The sequence below is a fragment of the Mizuhopecten yessoensis genome, unplaced genomic scaffold, assembly GCF_002113885.1.
Source record: "Mizuhopecten yessoensis strain PY_sf001 unplaced genomic scaffold, ASM211388v2 scaffold1669, whole genome shotgun sequence".
Taxonomy (NCBI): Eukaryota; Metazoa; Mollusca; class Bivalvia; order Pectinida; family Pectinidae; genus Mizuhopecten; species Mizuhopecten yessoensis.
Genome location: NW_018404162.1, coordinates 338,915 through 357,147, shown reverse-complemented (window position 1 = coordinate 357,147; position 18,233 = coordinate 338,915). Strand labels below are relative to the sequence as shown.

At 37.9% G+C, this 18,233-nt stretch overlaps 1 protein-coding gene across 1 annotated transcript in view; it reads left to right on the top strand.

Moving 5' to 3' along the window:
- The first annotated feature begins 5,407 nt into the window (after positions 1 to 5,407).
- Positions 5,408 to 18,233, top strand: part of LOC110466363 (sushi, von Willebrand factor type A, EGF and pentraxin domain-containing protein 1-like) — a 107,784-nt gene continuing 94,958 nt past the window's right edge. Inside the window, exons 1-2 of the mRNA XM_021522811.1 lie at positions 5,408 to 6,023; positions 18,115 to 18,142. Coding sequence (XP_021378486.1) covers positions 5,958 to 6,023; positions 18,115 to 18,142 — 94 coding nt within the window. The 5' untranslated portion in view covers positions 5,408 to 5,957. The remainder of the gene's footprint in view (positions 6,024 to 18,114; positions 18,143 to 18,233) is intronic.

The following is an 18,233-nucleotide window of genomic DNA, read 5'->3' as shown; positions in this document are numbered from 1 at the left end:
GACAACACTGATATAACTGTATAGGCTACACACCGGTAACGTGACAACACTGATATATCTGTATAGAATACACACCGATAACGTGACGACACTGATATAACTGTATAGGCTACACACCGATAACGTGACGACACTGATATAACTGTATAGGCTACACACCGATAACGTGACAACACTGATATAACTGTATAGGCTACACATCGGTAACGCGACAACACTGATATAACTGTATAGGCTACACACCGGTAACATGACAACACTGATATAACTATATAGGCTACATACAGGTAACGTGACAATACTGATATAACTGTATAGGCTACACACCGGTAACGTGACAACAGTGATATATCTGTATAGAATACATACAGGTAACGTGACAACACTTATATATCTGTATAGACTACATACAGGTAATTTGACAACGCTTATATATCTGTATATAATACATACCGGTAACGTGACAACACTGATATAACTGTTTAGACTACACACCGGTAACGTGACAACACTTATATATCTGTATAGGCTACATACAGGTAACATGACAACACTTATATATCTGTATAGGCTACACACCGGTACCGTGACAACACTGATATATCTGTATAGGCTACACACCGGTACCGTGACAACACTTATATATCTGTAAAGTCTACACACCGGTAACGTGGCAACACTGATATAACTGTATAGGCTACACACCGGTAACGTGACAACACTGATATAACTGTATAGACTACACACCGGTACCGTGACAAACTGATATGTCTGTATAGGCTACACACCGGTAACGGGACAACACTGATATATCTGTAAAGTCTACACACCGGTAACGTGACAACACTTATATATCTGTATAGGCTACACACCGGTACCGTGACAACACTGATATATCTGTAAAGTCTACACACCTGTACCGTGGAAACACTGATATAACTGTATAGGCTACACACCGGTAACATGACAACACTGATATAACTATATAGGCTACATACAGGTAACGTGACAATACTGATATAACTGTATAGGCTACACACCGGTAACGTGACAACACTGATATATCTGTATAGAATACATACAGGTAACGTGACAACAATGATATATCTGTATAGGCTACACACCGGTAACGTGGCAACACTGATATAACTGTATAGGCTACACATCGGTAACGTGACAACACTGATATAACTGTATAGACTACACACCGGTACCGTGACAACACTGATATGTCTGTATAGGCTACACACCGGTAACGTGACAACACTGATATAACTGTATAGACTACACACCGGTAACGTGGCAACACTCTGTATAGGCTACACACCGGTACCGTGACAACACTTCTATATCTGTAAAGTCTACACACCGGTAACGTGGCAACACTGACATAACTGTATAGGCTACACACCGGTAACGTGGCAACACTGATATAACTGTATAGGCTACACCCCGGTACCGTGACAACACTTCTATATCTGTAAAGTCTACACACCGGTAACGTGGCAACACTGATATAACTGTATAGGCTACACACCGGTAACGTGACAACACTTCTATATCTGTATAGACTACACACCGGTACCGTGACAACACTGATATGTCTGTATAGGCTACACACCGGTAACGGGACAACACTGATATATATGTATACGCTACACACCGGTAACGTGACAACACTTATATATCTGTATAGGCTACACATCGGTAAGGTGACAACACTGATATGTCTTTATAGGCTACACACCAGGAACGTGACAACACTGATATATATGTATAGGCTACACATAGGTAACGCGACAACACTGATATATCCTGTATAGGCTACACAGCGGTAACGTGACAACACTGATATAACTATATAGGCTACACACCGATAACGTGACAACACTTCTATAACTGTATAGACGACACACCGGTACCGTGCCAAGACTGATATAACTGTATAGGCTACACACCGGTAACGTGGCAACACTGATATATCTGTATAGACTACACACCGGTACTTGGCAACACTGATATAAATGTATAGGCTACACACCGGTAACGGGGCAACACTGATATATCTGTATAGACTACAAACCGGTACTTGGCAACACTGATATATCTGTAAAGTCTACACACCGGTAACGTGACAACACTGATATATCTGTATAGACTACACACCGGTTCCGTGGCAAAACTGATATAACTGTATAGGCTACCCACCGGTACCGTGACAACACTGATATATCTGTTTAGGCTACACACCGGTAACGTAACAACTCTGATATAACTGTATAGACTACACACCGGTACCGTGACAACACTGATATGTCTGTATAGGCTACACACCGGTAACGTAACAACTCTGATATAACTGTATAGACTACACACCGGTACCGTGGCAAAACTGATATAACTGTATAGGCTACCCACCGGTACCGTGACAACACTGATATAACTGTATAGGCTACACACCGGTCCCTTGACAACACTGATATATCTGTAAAGTCTACACTCCGGTAACGTGACAACACTGATATATCTGTATAGACTACACACCGGTAAGGTGACCACACTGATATAACTGTATAGACTACACACCGGTACTGTGGCAAAACTGATATAACTGTATAGGCTACACACCGATAACGTGACAACACTGATATAACTGTATAGGCTACACACCGGTAACGTGACAACACTGATATATCTGTATAGACTACACACCGGTAAGGTGACAACACTGATATAACTGTATAGACTACACACCGGTAACGGGACAACACTGATATATCTGTATAGGCTACACACCGGTAACGTTGCAACACTGATATATCTGTATAGACTACACACCGGTAACGTGGCAACACTGATATAACTGTATATGCTACACACCGGTACCGTGACAAAACTAATATATCTGTAAAGTCTACACCCCGGTAACGTGACAACACTGATATAACTGTATAAGCTACACATCGGTAACGTGACAACACTGATCTAACTGCATAGGCTACCCACCGGTAACGTGACAACACTGATATATCTGTTTAGGCTACACACCGGTAACGTGGCAACACAGATATATCTGTATAGACTTCACACCGGTAACGTGGCAACACTGAGATAACTGTATAGGCTACACACCGGTACCCTGACAACACTAATATATCTGTAAACTCTACACACCGGTAACGTGACAACTCTGATATAACTGTATAGGCTACTCACCGGTACCGTGACAACACTGATATATCTGTATAGGCTACACACCGGTAACGTGGCAACACAGATATATCTGTATAGACTTCACACCGGTAACGTGGCAACACTGATATAAATGTATAGGCTACACACCGGTAACGTGCCAACACTGATATAACTGTATAGACTACACACCGGTACCGTGACAACACTGATATGTCTGTATAGGCTACACACCGGTAGCGGGACAACACTGATATATCTGTAAAGTCTACACACCGGTACCGTGGCAACACTGATATATTTGTAAAGTCTACACACCGGTACCGGGGCAACACTGATATAAATGTATAGGCTACACCCCGGTAACGTGACAACACTGATATAACTGTATAGGCTACACATCGGTAACGTGACAACACTGATATAACTGTATAGACTACACACCGGTAACGTGACAACACTTATATATCTGTATAGGCTACACACCGGTACCGTGACAACACTGATATATTTGTAAAGTCTACACACCGGTACCGTGGCAACACTGATATAAATGTATAGGCTACACACCGGTAACGTGACAACACTTATATATCTGTGAAGTCTACACACCGGTAACGTGACAACACTTATATATCTTATAACTGTATAGGCTACACACCGGTAACAGGACAACACTGATATATCTGTAAACTCTACACACCGGTACCGTGGCAACACTGATATAAATGTATAGGCTACACCCCGGTAACGTGACAACACTGATATAACTGTATAATATATCTGTATAGGCTACACACCGGTAACGTGACAACACTGATATAACTGTTTAGACTACACACCAGTAACGTGACAACACTTATATATCTGTATAGGCTACATACAGGTAACATGACAACATTTATATATCTGTATAGGCTACACACCGGTACTGTGACAACACTGATATATCTGTATAGGCTACACACCGGTACCGTGACAACACTTATATATCTGTAAAGTCTACACACCGGTAACGTGGCAACACTGATATAACTGTATAGGCTACACACCGGTAACGTGACAACACTGATATAACTGTATAGACTACACACCGGTAGCGTGACGCACTGATATAACTGTTTAGGCTACACACCGGTAACGTGACAACACGGATATAACTGTAAAGGCTACACACCGGTACTGTGACGACACTGATATATCTGTAGAGGCTACACACCGGTACCGTCACAACACTGATATATCTGTATAGACTACACACCGGTAACGTGACAACACTGATATATATGTATACGCTACACACGGGTAACGAGACAACACTGATATATATGTATACGCTACACACCGGTACCGTGACAACACTGATATGTCTGTATAGGCTACACACTGGTACCGTGACAACACTGATATAACTGTTTAGGCTACACACCGGTAACGTGACAACACTGATATATATGTATACGCTACACACCGGTACCGTGACAACACTGATATATCTGTATAGGCTACACACCGATACCGTGACAACACTGATATATCTGTTTAGACTACACACCGGTAACGTGACAACACTGATATATATGTATACGCTACACACCGGTAACGTGACAACACTGATATAACTGTATAGGCTACACATCGATAAACTGACAACACTATTATATCTGTATAGGCTACACACCGGTAACGGGACAACAGTTATATTTCTGTAAAGTCTACACACCGGTGATTTTATTATATCTAATGTTGCTACTTAAAAATATAGTGTTCCTGCTCAATTTATATAATGTTATTGTGAAGCATATGTTATGTTACTTATCTTTTTAATGTCACTTCTATGTTTATATATAAGGATCCTACATGGTATGTATTAACAGTGGTTTCTCTAGTGTTTAGTATATACACCAGCGATTTCTCTGGTGTGTTGTTTGAAGCAAGTTAAATCATGTCTACATGTTAACTAAGGTTTTCCAGGTATCACAACATACACATGTTTGCTCTATATTGAAACATCTGTGCAAAAAACGGTTTCCAGTTAAAATAAAAATATGATCGCAGATAAGTTCGATATCCAGCTGCTATGCCCTCTGACAATACCCGGACTCGTACTGTCCATTGACCACAGCCGGCGACATGTCTTGGAGACCGCTATGCTCTTCCTGTTCCGTATCGTGCATACGTCTAGTCCAGTACAAACACTACACTTGTAGAAGGCCAAGGTAGAGGTAAACCTTAAATGTCTGGAATCGTGCAAATGTTCTGGTGCAGTAGTGCATGACCACCAGGAACTGTACGTTCATATCAATTGCATTTTAATAGCAGGTCTACATCGACACACAGCAGTACTGGATACGTTATTTATACACTGTATATTAGTCCAGTGTTAACTGGAATGAATTGTGTACGTAATTGTAACACACATGTAGCTCCCGTCTAAGGTATCTCCATGTGCTTCTGTACGGTTCGGATTTGGGAACCAATTGTAACCTTTAGTTAGGGACCCCATCCCTCTAAGGCCTAAAAGGCACGGCACGGTGAGCATCGGACTGTGTCGGGTTCACGTCTCCGTGTCACGCGCTTTATTTCAAGGGTGTGGTTGGGACAGACCTGGCTACTCTATCAGGCGGGAAACAACTGCAAACTGACTTTTTTCTATTTCGGAACACTTTTGGAAACATCGGATGTGTTAAATTTGTGAAAAAGTTAATTTTGGTGTTTTGGAAACCTATGTGTTACGTCCAGGTGTGAACCTCACCTGTAGCACTATGAACACCGGATTTCAGATCCTCGCCGTGTGCTTTTTAGCATCTGTACACCTAAGTATCTCTCAGGTAGGTTTGATTTTAATCGTGTTTAACTAACCTTTGACGGAATTAAGATTTTATACCGGTACTGGCATCTTTTCCTTGTTAAATGAAATATTCTAAATTCCACTCAGCATTCATCGTTGAAATGATTCAGGTGTAAATTTACACATAATTTGTTTTACATACATATACATATGCTTGCCTGGGGCTAATCCTTTTTATACTGTACTACCATTCACAATAAAGTTACACAGATGCTTCATTTGCATATTAAAACAATAAGTATCAGTTTGGCTTCAAGCTTAAATGAATGCCTTGTAATGTGTGTTTTTAATGTGAAGCAGGCGCAAGGTGTGTTTTCACTCACTTTCTAAATGTCCCCTTCGCTTGGTATTACTTTTGTATAAACAGATTTGTATGCATTATTTTTGCAATTATTTTAAAAGAAGTTGTGACCTAACTTGACCCCGCCCCGATTTGTGTAGTACACGAACGTATAGAGGTACGCATTATACGTACATTTTTTAGTTATTAGAAAGAAGACGGAACTGTTTAAGGTGGTTGATTGATTGGTAAGTAAAGAATTTAAATGTAAATAAGGTATGGTAAACTATATAGGCGCGGTTGTGCATAATGTACTGGACGAACAGGGCGTGTCTCTCGCCCTACCCCCGGGCTACTTGTATGTAGTATGAGCAGTTAAAAGGGTAATGACGTCATACATCATAGTAAACTTTCTCGGTCATGCGGAGACGCTCCTTCATTAAAATACGATCTGTCCCAAGGGTGGTCGAAACTAGTGTTTTAAAATTATGTCATGCGCAACGGAATCCAAAGTATGATATAGAAATTACTGATTCAACTGATTCAGGGGAGGGGCCTGACAAAGAACGTTTTCCGCAGTCAAGGGAGGGGATGATCGAGAATGTTTACATGATCTGGAGAGGGGCCTAACAGAGGATGTTATCCGGGGTCTTGGGAGGGGCTAAACAGAGAATGTTTTCCAGGGTCTGGGGAGGGGCCTGACAGAGAATGTTTTCCAGGGTCTGCGGAGGGGCCTGACCGAGAAGGTTTTCCATAATTTGGGGAGGGGCCTGACAGAGAATGTTTTCCAGGATCTAGGGAGGGGCTTCACAGATAATGTTATCTAGGGTCTGGGGAGGGGCTTAGCAGAGAATGTTTTCCATGGTCTGGGGAGGGGCCTGACAGAGAATTTTCTAGGGCCTAGGGAGGGGCTTCACAGATAAGGTTTTCTAGGGTTTGGGGAGGGGCCTGACAGAGAAGGTTTTTTAGGGTCTCTGGAAGGGCCTGACCGAAAAAGTCGTTCATGGTCTGGGGAGGGGCTTAACAGAGGTTCATTTGAAATGAAGTGATTCCACTCAAACGTTATTACATATGATAAAAGTCAATCTGTAGGGAGGCGAAGGTCAGAGGTCAAAATCTACCATCATTATCGATAGATATGATTATCCTTACTTTTCATGTATCACATTTCCATACTTTTATGCTATATCAAAGGCCAACAGATGACCCAAAAAGGTCAAAGGTCAAGTCGATCATCAATATCGATAAATACAGAATGCCATTGAAAGGATCACATAGGCCGCCGAGTTGGGATCCTTTGTCTGTTTAGTACGAAACAATTCAAAATTCAAAAGCGATTTTTAAAATTAGACCTTTTGATTTTTTTGTCCTTAACCTTACATATCAAAAATCTGAAACTGTTTTGGTTTCAATCTATCAGAACCAAAAATCGTAAACATTATGTTTTTGTCAGCTCAGTAATATAAAGTCTAGGTATGTTTTTGCCAGCTCAGTAATATAAAGTCTAAGAAGGTTTTGTCAGCTCAGTAATATAAAGTCTAAGTATGTTTTTGCCAGCACAGTAATATAAAGTCTAAGTATGTTTTTGTCCGCTCAGTTATATAAAGTCTAGGTATGTTTTTGTCAGCTCAGTAATATAAAGTCTCAGTATGTTTTTGCCAGCACAGTAGTATAAAGTCTAAGTATGTTTTTGTCAGCTCATTAATATAAAGTCTAAGTATGTTTTTGTCCGCTCAGTAATGTAAAGTCTAAGTATGTTTTTGTCAGCTCAGTTATATAAAGTCTAGGTATGTTTTTGTCAGCTCAGTAATATAAAGTTTAGGTATGTTTTGCCAGCTCAGTAATATAAAGTCTAGGTATGTTTTTGTCAGCACAGTAATATAAAGTCTAAGTATGTTTTTGTCATCTCAGTAATATAAAGTCTAAGTATGTTTTTGCCAGCACAGTAGTATAAAGTCTAAGTATGTTTTTGTCAGCTCAGTTATATAAAGTCTAGGTATGTTTTTGCCAGCTCAGTAATATAAAGTTTAAGTATGTTTTTGTCAGCTCATTAATATAAAGTCTAAGTATGTTTTTGTCCGCTCAGTAATGTAAAGTCTAAGTATGTTTTTGTCAGCTCAGTTATATAAAGTCTAGGTATGTTTTTGTCAGCTCAGTTATATAAAGTCTAAGTATGTTTTTGTCAGCTCCGTGATATAAAGCCTAGGTATTCTTTTGTCAGCTCAGTAATATAAAGTCTAGGGATGTTTTCCAATCCCTCTGAAACTACATGTAAATAAAAACCTTGCCTTGTTGTTTTTTTGTCCTTAACCTTACATATCAAAAATCTGAAACTGTTTTGGTTCCAATCTATCAGAACCAAAAATCGTAAACATTGTGTTTTTGTCAGCTCAGTAATATAAAGTTTAGGTATGTTTTGTCAGCTCTGTAATATAAAGTCTAGGTATGTTTTTGTCAGCTCAGTTATATAAAGTCTAAGTATGTTTTTGTCAGCTCCGTGATATAAAGCCTAGGTATTCTTTTGTCAGCTCAGTAATATAAAGTCTAGGTATGTTTTTGCCAGCTCAGTAATATAAAGTCTAGGTATGTTTTGCCAGCTCAGTAATATAAAGTCTAGGTATGTTTTTGCCAGCTCAGTAATATAAAGTCTAAGTATGTTTTTGTCAGCTCACTAATATAAAGTCTAAGTATGTTTTTGTCAGCTCAGTTATATAAAGTCTAAGTATGTTTTTGTCAGCTCCGTGATATAAAGCCTAGGTATTCTTTTGTCAGCTCAGTAATATAAAGTCTAGGGATGTTTTCCAATCCCTCTGAAACTACATGTAAATAAAAACCTTGCCTTGTTGTTTTTTTGTCCTTAACCTTACATATCAAAAATCTGAAACTGTTTTGGCTTCAATCTATTAGAACCAAAAATCGTAAACATTATGTTTTTGTCAGCCCAGTAATATAAAGTCTAAGTATGTTTTTGTCATCTCAGTAATATAAAGTCTAAGTATGTTTTTGCCAGCACAGTAATATAAAGTCTAAGTATGTTTTTGTCCGCTCAGTAATGTAAAGTCTAAGTATGTTTTTGTCAGCTCAGTTATATAAAGTCTAGGTATGTTTTTGCCAGCTCAGTAATATAAAGTCTAGGTATGTTTTTGCCAGCTCAGTAATATAAAGTTTAAGTATGTTTTTGTCAGCTCAGTAATATAAAGCCTAGGTATGTTTTTGTCAGCTCAGTAATATAAAGTCTCAGTATGTTTTTGCCAGCACAGTAGTATAAAGTCTAAGTATGTTTTTGTCAGCTCAGTTATATAAAGTCTAAGTATGTTTTTGTCAGCTCACTAATATAAAGTCTAAGTATGTTTTTGTCAGCCCAGTAATATAAAGTCTAAGTATGTTTTTGTCATCTCAGTAATATAAAGTCTAAGTATGTTTTTGCCAGCACAGTAATATAAAGTCTAAGTATGTTTTTGTCCGCTCAGTTATATAAAGTCTAGGTATGTTTTTGTCAGCTCAGTAATATAAAGTCTAAGTATGTTTTTGTCAGCTCAGTAATATAAAGCCTAGGTATTCTTTTGTCAGCTCAGTAATATAAAGTCTAGGTATGTTTTCCAATCCCTCTGAAACTACATGTAAATAAAAACCTTGCCTTGTTGTTTTTTTGAAATATAAAATAAAATAAAGTATTTATAGAAAAATAATTCCACTGAGGTATTATGACCCTGAACATGTTACTTACAGTGTAAGTTGTGGCGCTGGAGGACACATTGTATGTATATATGGGTTCTAATTACATCTTGTTGAAGTATATTACCATTTAAAGTCATTACATGTGTGCATAACTTTGACTTGATCATGCGATCAAATTGAATGTGCACGAATTAAAAAAGTTTATTTTCAATCGGTATTTAAATCTACAATTTCAACAGATCGGTTCGTTTCACCTACTTAGATAACAGGCAATTTACGATACAGGTATCGACAGCTTTGTGACTTTTTCTAGTGATTAGGGGACCACTTGTAGCAGTACTGTTATTGTTGGGTTGGATGAAATTGGTCACCTCAGGATCATTTTCTCTGAAATGATTTTAAAGGGTTCGATCACGTCTCATCAGGCGTGCCTATGTACTATTGTTAGGAGTAGTCCGAAAAATAATGACTATCTCCTTAAGAACTAATCTAACGGAGGTAGTACGAACGTTCTCAATATGTTCTCTTTGGAAAGTGTACGCCCCGAGTTAGGTGCGCACTTCAGTTGATGTTTTTTTTTTGTTTTTTTGCTTTCTATTCATGGGCGGAATGGAAATTTATCTTCCGGTAGGTCGTTAGATTAATATAGTACAGCCCCAGATCAGATCCTTGGATTCCGCAGTAACTCTATTCCTTTCAAACAACCATACCTCCGTTGACCATTACCGGTCGTTTTCGGTTGAGAAAGAAAAAAAACTACCTTCTAGCAATGTACATGAACCACTTGATAACTGCATACTGATTCTGTGGACGAGACTGTGACGGAGGGCCTTATCTAAAACCGACACCTTAATATCCATGCTGTCACGTTGTTTCTATGACAACTGTCTCTATCAGGGATGGAATGGTTGCCGACATTGTTAGGATAAAAAAAACAGTACAGGCGTAAACGTTTCGCGGATAGCGATCGGGGATACAATTTTCCTTGTCTGGCCAAACACCTTTATAACTGTGACAATGCTTTCTCATGCTATTACGGAAGCCGTTAGGAGGCTAGGTACTACCATAAGGTTATTGTACAATGTATATATGGATAGTGTAAGTAAAGCTATCCCACGACTGCAAAGGTAAGCTAGCACCTATATGCCCCCTTACAAACAAGGAAGAAAAACCGTTTGGCTCCGTCTCACTGTAGCTAACTGCAATTAAGTTGCCCTTAACACGACATTTAATGATGACCTGCAAATTATGGGTTTTTCCAGTCAATTTGTAAGGTTTTCGGGGGGAATGTTGAAATCCAAACCGATCCGTATTTTCAGTCCTTAAAATCTAGAATTTGATTTAATATATGATGACTCAAGATTGTTTGAGTTTGTTTGTCTATATGTGCACTCATCCCTGCCTGCATGCGGACGTAACGATTGTTTAAACTTTGAGTAGCCTCACTTTGTATCACTCCCTGTAAACCGCAACACCTTGAGCAAACTCTGTCTAGGTACGCGTGACACATACATAGTAAAGGGCGTGACCTACCACGGGCATCAGATAGTCGGGTGGAGTGTCATGTCACCAGAAATAACGACGGAGAACCTATTGGGAGCTATTTGGAAGTTAAAGTGTGTTGGATTACATTAAGAAAGCACCGCCTGGTACGGTTTTAAGACGTACTTTCATGCCAAAGGCAAAACAAAGAAGATACGTATCTTCAAATGTGTCTCTATGGTCAAATCAAATCGAATTAACACGATTTCATCATGAAGAATGTTTCACTATGTTCTCGGAAATTGTTGTCATATGTACCACCATCCTAGAAATGTGTATGAATAGGGACATGTACAAATAGGGGCGTCTTTGACTGACTAGGCACGAACTAATTGCTAATAACTACTGAACCGTGACGTATCGGATACACAATACGTATCAGCAACATCAAACATGTACATATAGTATATGATGAAGACTAACTCGTGATTTAAATTCTGTGACGTCACCTGTCGCTGTATGTTTGACTTACTGCATGTACACAATAGCTTCTGATGGACATAAAAGAGAAATACATCACTGGTACCATACACTACATACATCTATGCAGCATACATTGAAAGTATTGGTCTTGGGGGATGGGGGCAAATGTTCAACGCCACTTATCATGCTTCATACAGACTTTTTAACGCTCTGGCGTGTTGACTAAATCTGGCTGGTTGTAATATTGTTATTGTTAGTCCTTCCTATACACGTGATTGGTTGATGATGTTTTTGGTTTGGTTTTATTTTGTTTAACGTCCTATTAACAAACAATGTAATTTAAGGAGTGCCTCCAAGTGTGTTGTGTAAGCGTGCAAGTGTGTATGTATGCTGGAGATAGGGTATGTTGGTGTACTTGCCTCCTTGTAAAAGCGCAGATCTGATGCCGACTTTATAGTGCTATCTCACTGAAACACCCATGCCGAATTTACCCAGCACAGCGTTCCGCCCGGTCACAATATACTGACAACGGATGAACCAGTTGTTGTCATTACCCTCAATATTGAACGTTAAGCATGGAATAACAACTACCATTTTAAGGACTTTGGTATGTCCCGGCCTGGGGACAGAACTCATTGCCTTCCTCACATGGGCGAACGCTTAACTTTAAAGCCAGAAGTGAGGTATTGCCAAACTAGGCGCTAGGAAATAAAATGTAGTTAGAAGTAGAAAGAAAAATAAAGATCCCAAATGTTGCAATGAGTGCAGCAGATTTATTTTAGTCGCTTTTGTGTACCCAAGTAGAGGACACCAAAGCAAATCCCCAATTATCTGCATTAGTACATGTAGCCTCTGACGATACATGCAGTTGGTAACAGCAGGTGTAATCTTTTCTCGATCCCTGACGTACAGGGGTGTGTTGTTTTTGTCAATCCTAACTTTTCATGTGGCTTGTTGATTAGCTATGATATGGTTTCGTTATTTTTGGATTCGAGTCCTCCTTTGGCTTTTTTTATGGAGATATACTGTCAACATCGGACTAATGTGGAGGGTTGTGCACTTTTTATGACTTTACTCCGATTTCACGCCTATTCGAATACATGGCATTCCTTTTGTGAGGAGTGTGTGCTGACAGGTCAAGCATGGCATGGTTTAACAATACAGACAGTTCTGCTGCTCTTTATTATGAATGGCCATTTCAAAATTGTCCCGGGGTTAATTCTATACTTCAAATCTTTATCAAATAAAGTAAAATTTTCTTTCATTTTAGAATATGTATTGTTCAGATCTTGGACACAACGGAATTGGAGAATAGGTAAAGTCTATAAACGCCCCTCCCTACAGCGTTAACAGTTTAGACCCATTCTATTGTAGTTATGGTAACATATATTGATAATGGTATGTCATAATTATTATTTCGAAAATTGTTGGTATATAAACTAGATAAACATCAGGGAAATGGTGCTCATTCCACACAGCAATGCCATGTAACACTAGATATAAGTGTTATCTAGTACAAGCGTCTAGTATATTTAGTGAGCCTCTGAACCATCCCCAGAATACTTGCATCCATATAGATATCGAGTCTCTGACATCCATATAGAAACGTATGAGTTTTTAATGGAATAGTTTCATAAAAGGTAGAAATTGAGTTCAGGAGAAGTTGCCTTTGATTAATATACAGAGAACACTGGGGAAATAATTATCAGTATAATTACATAAACAGGCAGGGGTATCAATTAGGTGAGATTCAAATAGATCTGAATTCAGATTACTGGCACAGTTTCCTAGTTGACTTAAGGTAATGTTTAATTTTCGATCACTATGGTATTTAAAAATAGTACATTGGGGTTAATGATCCATTTCAGCTGAGTGTCAAACGTCTCTTTTTATAGCTCCAATGGATGTCGTTGTGGGATACAGGCAACAATGGATGTCGTTGTTGGATGCATGCAAGTTGGATTAGTAAGCCATTGATATATTAGTTTCGGGAAAAACTGGCATGATGTAACTGCGTTCTTGGTATTGGAACATAAAACAATATAAGGCGGGAAAGATGATAATTATCAGTATTGTAGTTTATGTACGGTTTAATCACATCATAGATATGGGAGGGGCATTTCTTATTATCCATTTTAGAAAATGTAATATATTAATGCAAATGTCGTCTTCTATTAAGTGTTATACAACCAGATTCTCTATATAAGACATCATGACTTGTTCCAAATATAAACTTGAAATAATACGTGCCGCTTCAAGTTGGATTGAACTTACAATATTTGCATATTCCAGAAATGGATATTTAAATGTGATATACATAGTTTCAAGTGATTTTCTATCAATTCTGTGTTCCAAAATTCTTAGTATATTGATTCTTTTATAAGCTTTTTCGTTAATAAAGTTAACGTGGTTAGACCAATAAGCCCTGCTATTGAAAAACTAACCTTAGTGCTTACGATTAGGTAACTAGGTAAGATGCCTGTAGAACTTTATTCTCACTATGTCTCTCCGTATATAATTATGTCTGTCTCTGGGGAAGATATACAATGTATGTCTGTCTCTGGTAAAGATATAAAATGTATGTCTGTATATGGTAAAGATATAAAATGTATGTCTGTATATGGTAAAGATATAAAATGTATGTCTGTCTCTGGGAAAGATATACAATGTATATCTGTCTTTGGTAAAGATATACAATAAAGATATACAACGTATGTCTGTCTCTGGTAAAGGTATACAATGTATGTCTGTCTCTGGTACAGATATACAATGTATGTCTGTCTTTGGTAAAGATATACAATGTGTGTCTGTCTTTGGTAAAGCTATATAATGTATGTCTGTCTCTGGTAAAGATATACAATGTATGTCTGTCTTTGGTAAAGATATACAACGTATGTCTGTCTCTGGTAAAGATATACAATGTATGTCTGTCTCTGGTAAAGATATAAAATGTATATCTGTCTCTGGTAAAGATATACAACGTATGTCTGTCTCTGGTAAAGATATAAAATGTATGTCTGTCTCTGGTAAAGATATACAATAGATGTCTGTCTCTGGTAAAGATATACAATGTATGTCTGTCATTGGTACAGATATACAATGTATGTCTGTCTCTGGTAAAGATATACGATGTGTGTCTGTCTTTGGTAAAGATATACAATGTGTGTCTGTCATTGGTACAGATATACAATGTATGTCTGTCTCTGGTAAAGATATACGATGTGTGTCTGTCTTTGGTAAAGATATACAATGTATGTCTGTCTCTGGTAGAGATATAAATGTATGTCTGTCTCTGGTAAAGATATACAATGTATGTCTGTCTCTGGTAAAGATATACAATGTATGTCTGTCTCTGGTAAAGATATAAAATGTATGTCTGTCTCTGGTGAAGCTATATAATGTATGTCTGTCTCTGGTAAATATATAAAATGTATGTCTGTCTCTGGTAAAGATATACAACGTGTGTCTGTCTTTGGGAAAGATATACAATGTATGTCTGTCTCTGGTAAAGATATACAATGTATGTCTGTCTCTGGTGAAGCTATATAATGTATTTCTGTCTCTGGTAAAGATATACGATGTATTTCTGTCTCTGGTAAAGATATGCAATGTATGTCTGTCTCTGGTAAAGATATACAATGTATGTCTGTCTCTGGTAAAGATATACAATATATGTCTGTCTTTGGTTAAGATATACAATGTATGTCTGTCTCTGGTAATATATAAAATGTATGTCTGTCTCTGGTAAAGATATACAACGTGTGTCTGTCTTTGGTAAATATATACAATGTATGTCTGTCTCTGGTAAAGATATACAATGTATGTCTGTCTCTGGTAAAGATTTACAATGTATGTCTGTCTCTGGTAAAGATATAAAATGTCTGTCTGTCTCTGGTAAAGATATACAATGTATGTCTGTCTCTGGTAAAGATATACAATGTGTGTCTGTCTCTTGTAAAGATATACAATGTATGTATGTCTCTGGTAAAGATATACATTGTGTGTCTGTCTCTTATAAAGATATACAATATATGTCTGTCTCTGGTAAAGATATACAATGTATGTCTGTCTCTGGTAAAGATATACAATAGATGTCTGTCTTTGGTAAAGATATACAAAGTACATGTATGTCTGTATCTGGTAAAGATATACAATGTATTTCTGTCTCTTATAAAGATATACAATATTTGTCTGTCTCTGGTAAAGATATACAATGTATATATGTCTCTGGTAAAGATATACAACGTATGTCTGTCTTTGGTAAAGATATACAATGTATGTCTGTCTCCGGTGAAGCTATATAATGTATGTGTCTCTGGTAAAGATATACAATGAATGTCTGGCTCTGGTAAAGCTATATAATGTATGTCTGTCTCTGGTAAAGATATACAATGTATGTCTGTCCCTGGTACAGATATACAATGTATGTCTGTGTCTGGTAAAGATATACAATGTATGTCCGTCTCCGGTAAATATATAAAATGTATGTCTGTCTCTGGTAAAGATATACAATGTATGTCTGTCTCTGGTAAAGATATACAATGTATGTCTGTCTCTGGTAAAGATATATGTCTGTCTCTGATAAAGATATCACAAAATAGATGTTGATGTTGATTTCACTAAAGGTGACTCGGGATATATGATATTTCTGATGTTGATCTCACTAAAAGTGACTCGGGGTATATCCTATTTCTGATGTTGATCTCACTAAAGGTGACTCGGGATATATTATATTTCTGATGTTGATGTTGATCTCACTAAAGGTGACCCGGGATATATTATATTTCTGATGTTGATTTCACTAAAGGTGACTCGGGATATATTATATTTCTGATGTTGATCTCACTAAAGATGACTTGGGGTATATCCTATTTCTGATGTTGATCTCACTAAAGATGACATGGGGTATATCCTATTTCTGATGTTGATCTCACTATAGATGACTTGGATTATATTCTATTTCGGATGTTGATCTCACTAAAGGTGACTCGGGATATATTATATTTCTGATGTTGATTTCACTAAAGGTGACTCGGGATATATTATATTTCTGATGTTGATCTCACTAAAGATGACTCGGGGTATATCCTATTTCTGATGTTGATCTCACTAAAGATGACTTTGATTATATTCTATTTCGGATGTTGATCTCACTAAAGGTGACTCGGGATATATTATATTTCTGATGTTGATTTCACTAAAGATGACTCGGGATATATTATATTTCTGATGTTGATCTCACTAAAGATGACTTGGGGTATATCATATTTCTGATGTTGATTTCACTAAAGGTGACTCGGGGTATATCCTATTTCTGTTGTTAATCTCACTTAAGGTGACTAAGGGGTTTATCCTATTTCTGATGTTGATCTCACTAAAGTTGACTCCGGGTATATCCTATTTCTGTTGTTAATCTCACTTAAGGTGACTAAGGGGTTTATCCTATTTCTGCTGATGATCTCGCTAATGTTGAAACGAGTTTTATCCTATTTCTGTTGATGATCTCACCGGGTAAGTTCCGGGTTAGCTTTGAGTTTTAAAATTGCGAAATATTATATAACGCACAGATACATTGTAATTACTACCTGAACTGTAACACGGAAACCATTGATACATGTGGGACAGTCTACACACCGTTACATAACTCTTCAGTTTACATATTAACGTAGAAAGAGGTACTTACGACACGCACCTGTTACAATGTGCCAAAAATGGCCGCTTTTATTTTGTCCCTTTCTTGGACTTTTACAACCGAACTAGTCCTTTTTTATTTCATAATCAGACCAATTTTAATCGTAGAGCTGCTATTTCACCCCGTAATTAGAACGCTAACCGACCACAGATGGAGCTAGAACTGCCTCAAAGGGAGACGGCTATTGAGGACCATTTGCCTATATTATGTTATGTTTACAGTTTCAAGTGTAATTGACTCAATAGCCTTTGTTGAGCTCATTGTCATTATCACTCGATGACGACAGTCATTCTCGTGCGCGTAGTGATACATGCACCGTGTATATATGTGTACGTCAACAGCCCGGGGGTTTCCATTGCTATTTTCGCATACTATATCAGAAGAGTTTACTTAAATCATCCCTGAAGAAATGTAAAAGTAATATATGCTGACAGTTTTTCTTCTTTCTATTTTTAGGAAACCATAACATACACGTGTCCAAGTGGTGAGTAAATGGTGGTCTACCTGTAGCTGTAGTGTCTATTAGAAGACGCCTATAATTATGTAGCTGTAGTGTCTATGAGAGAAAGCCTATA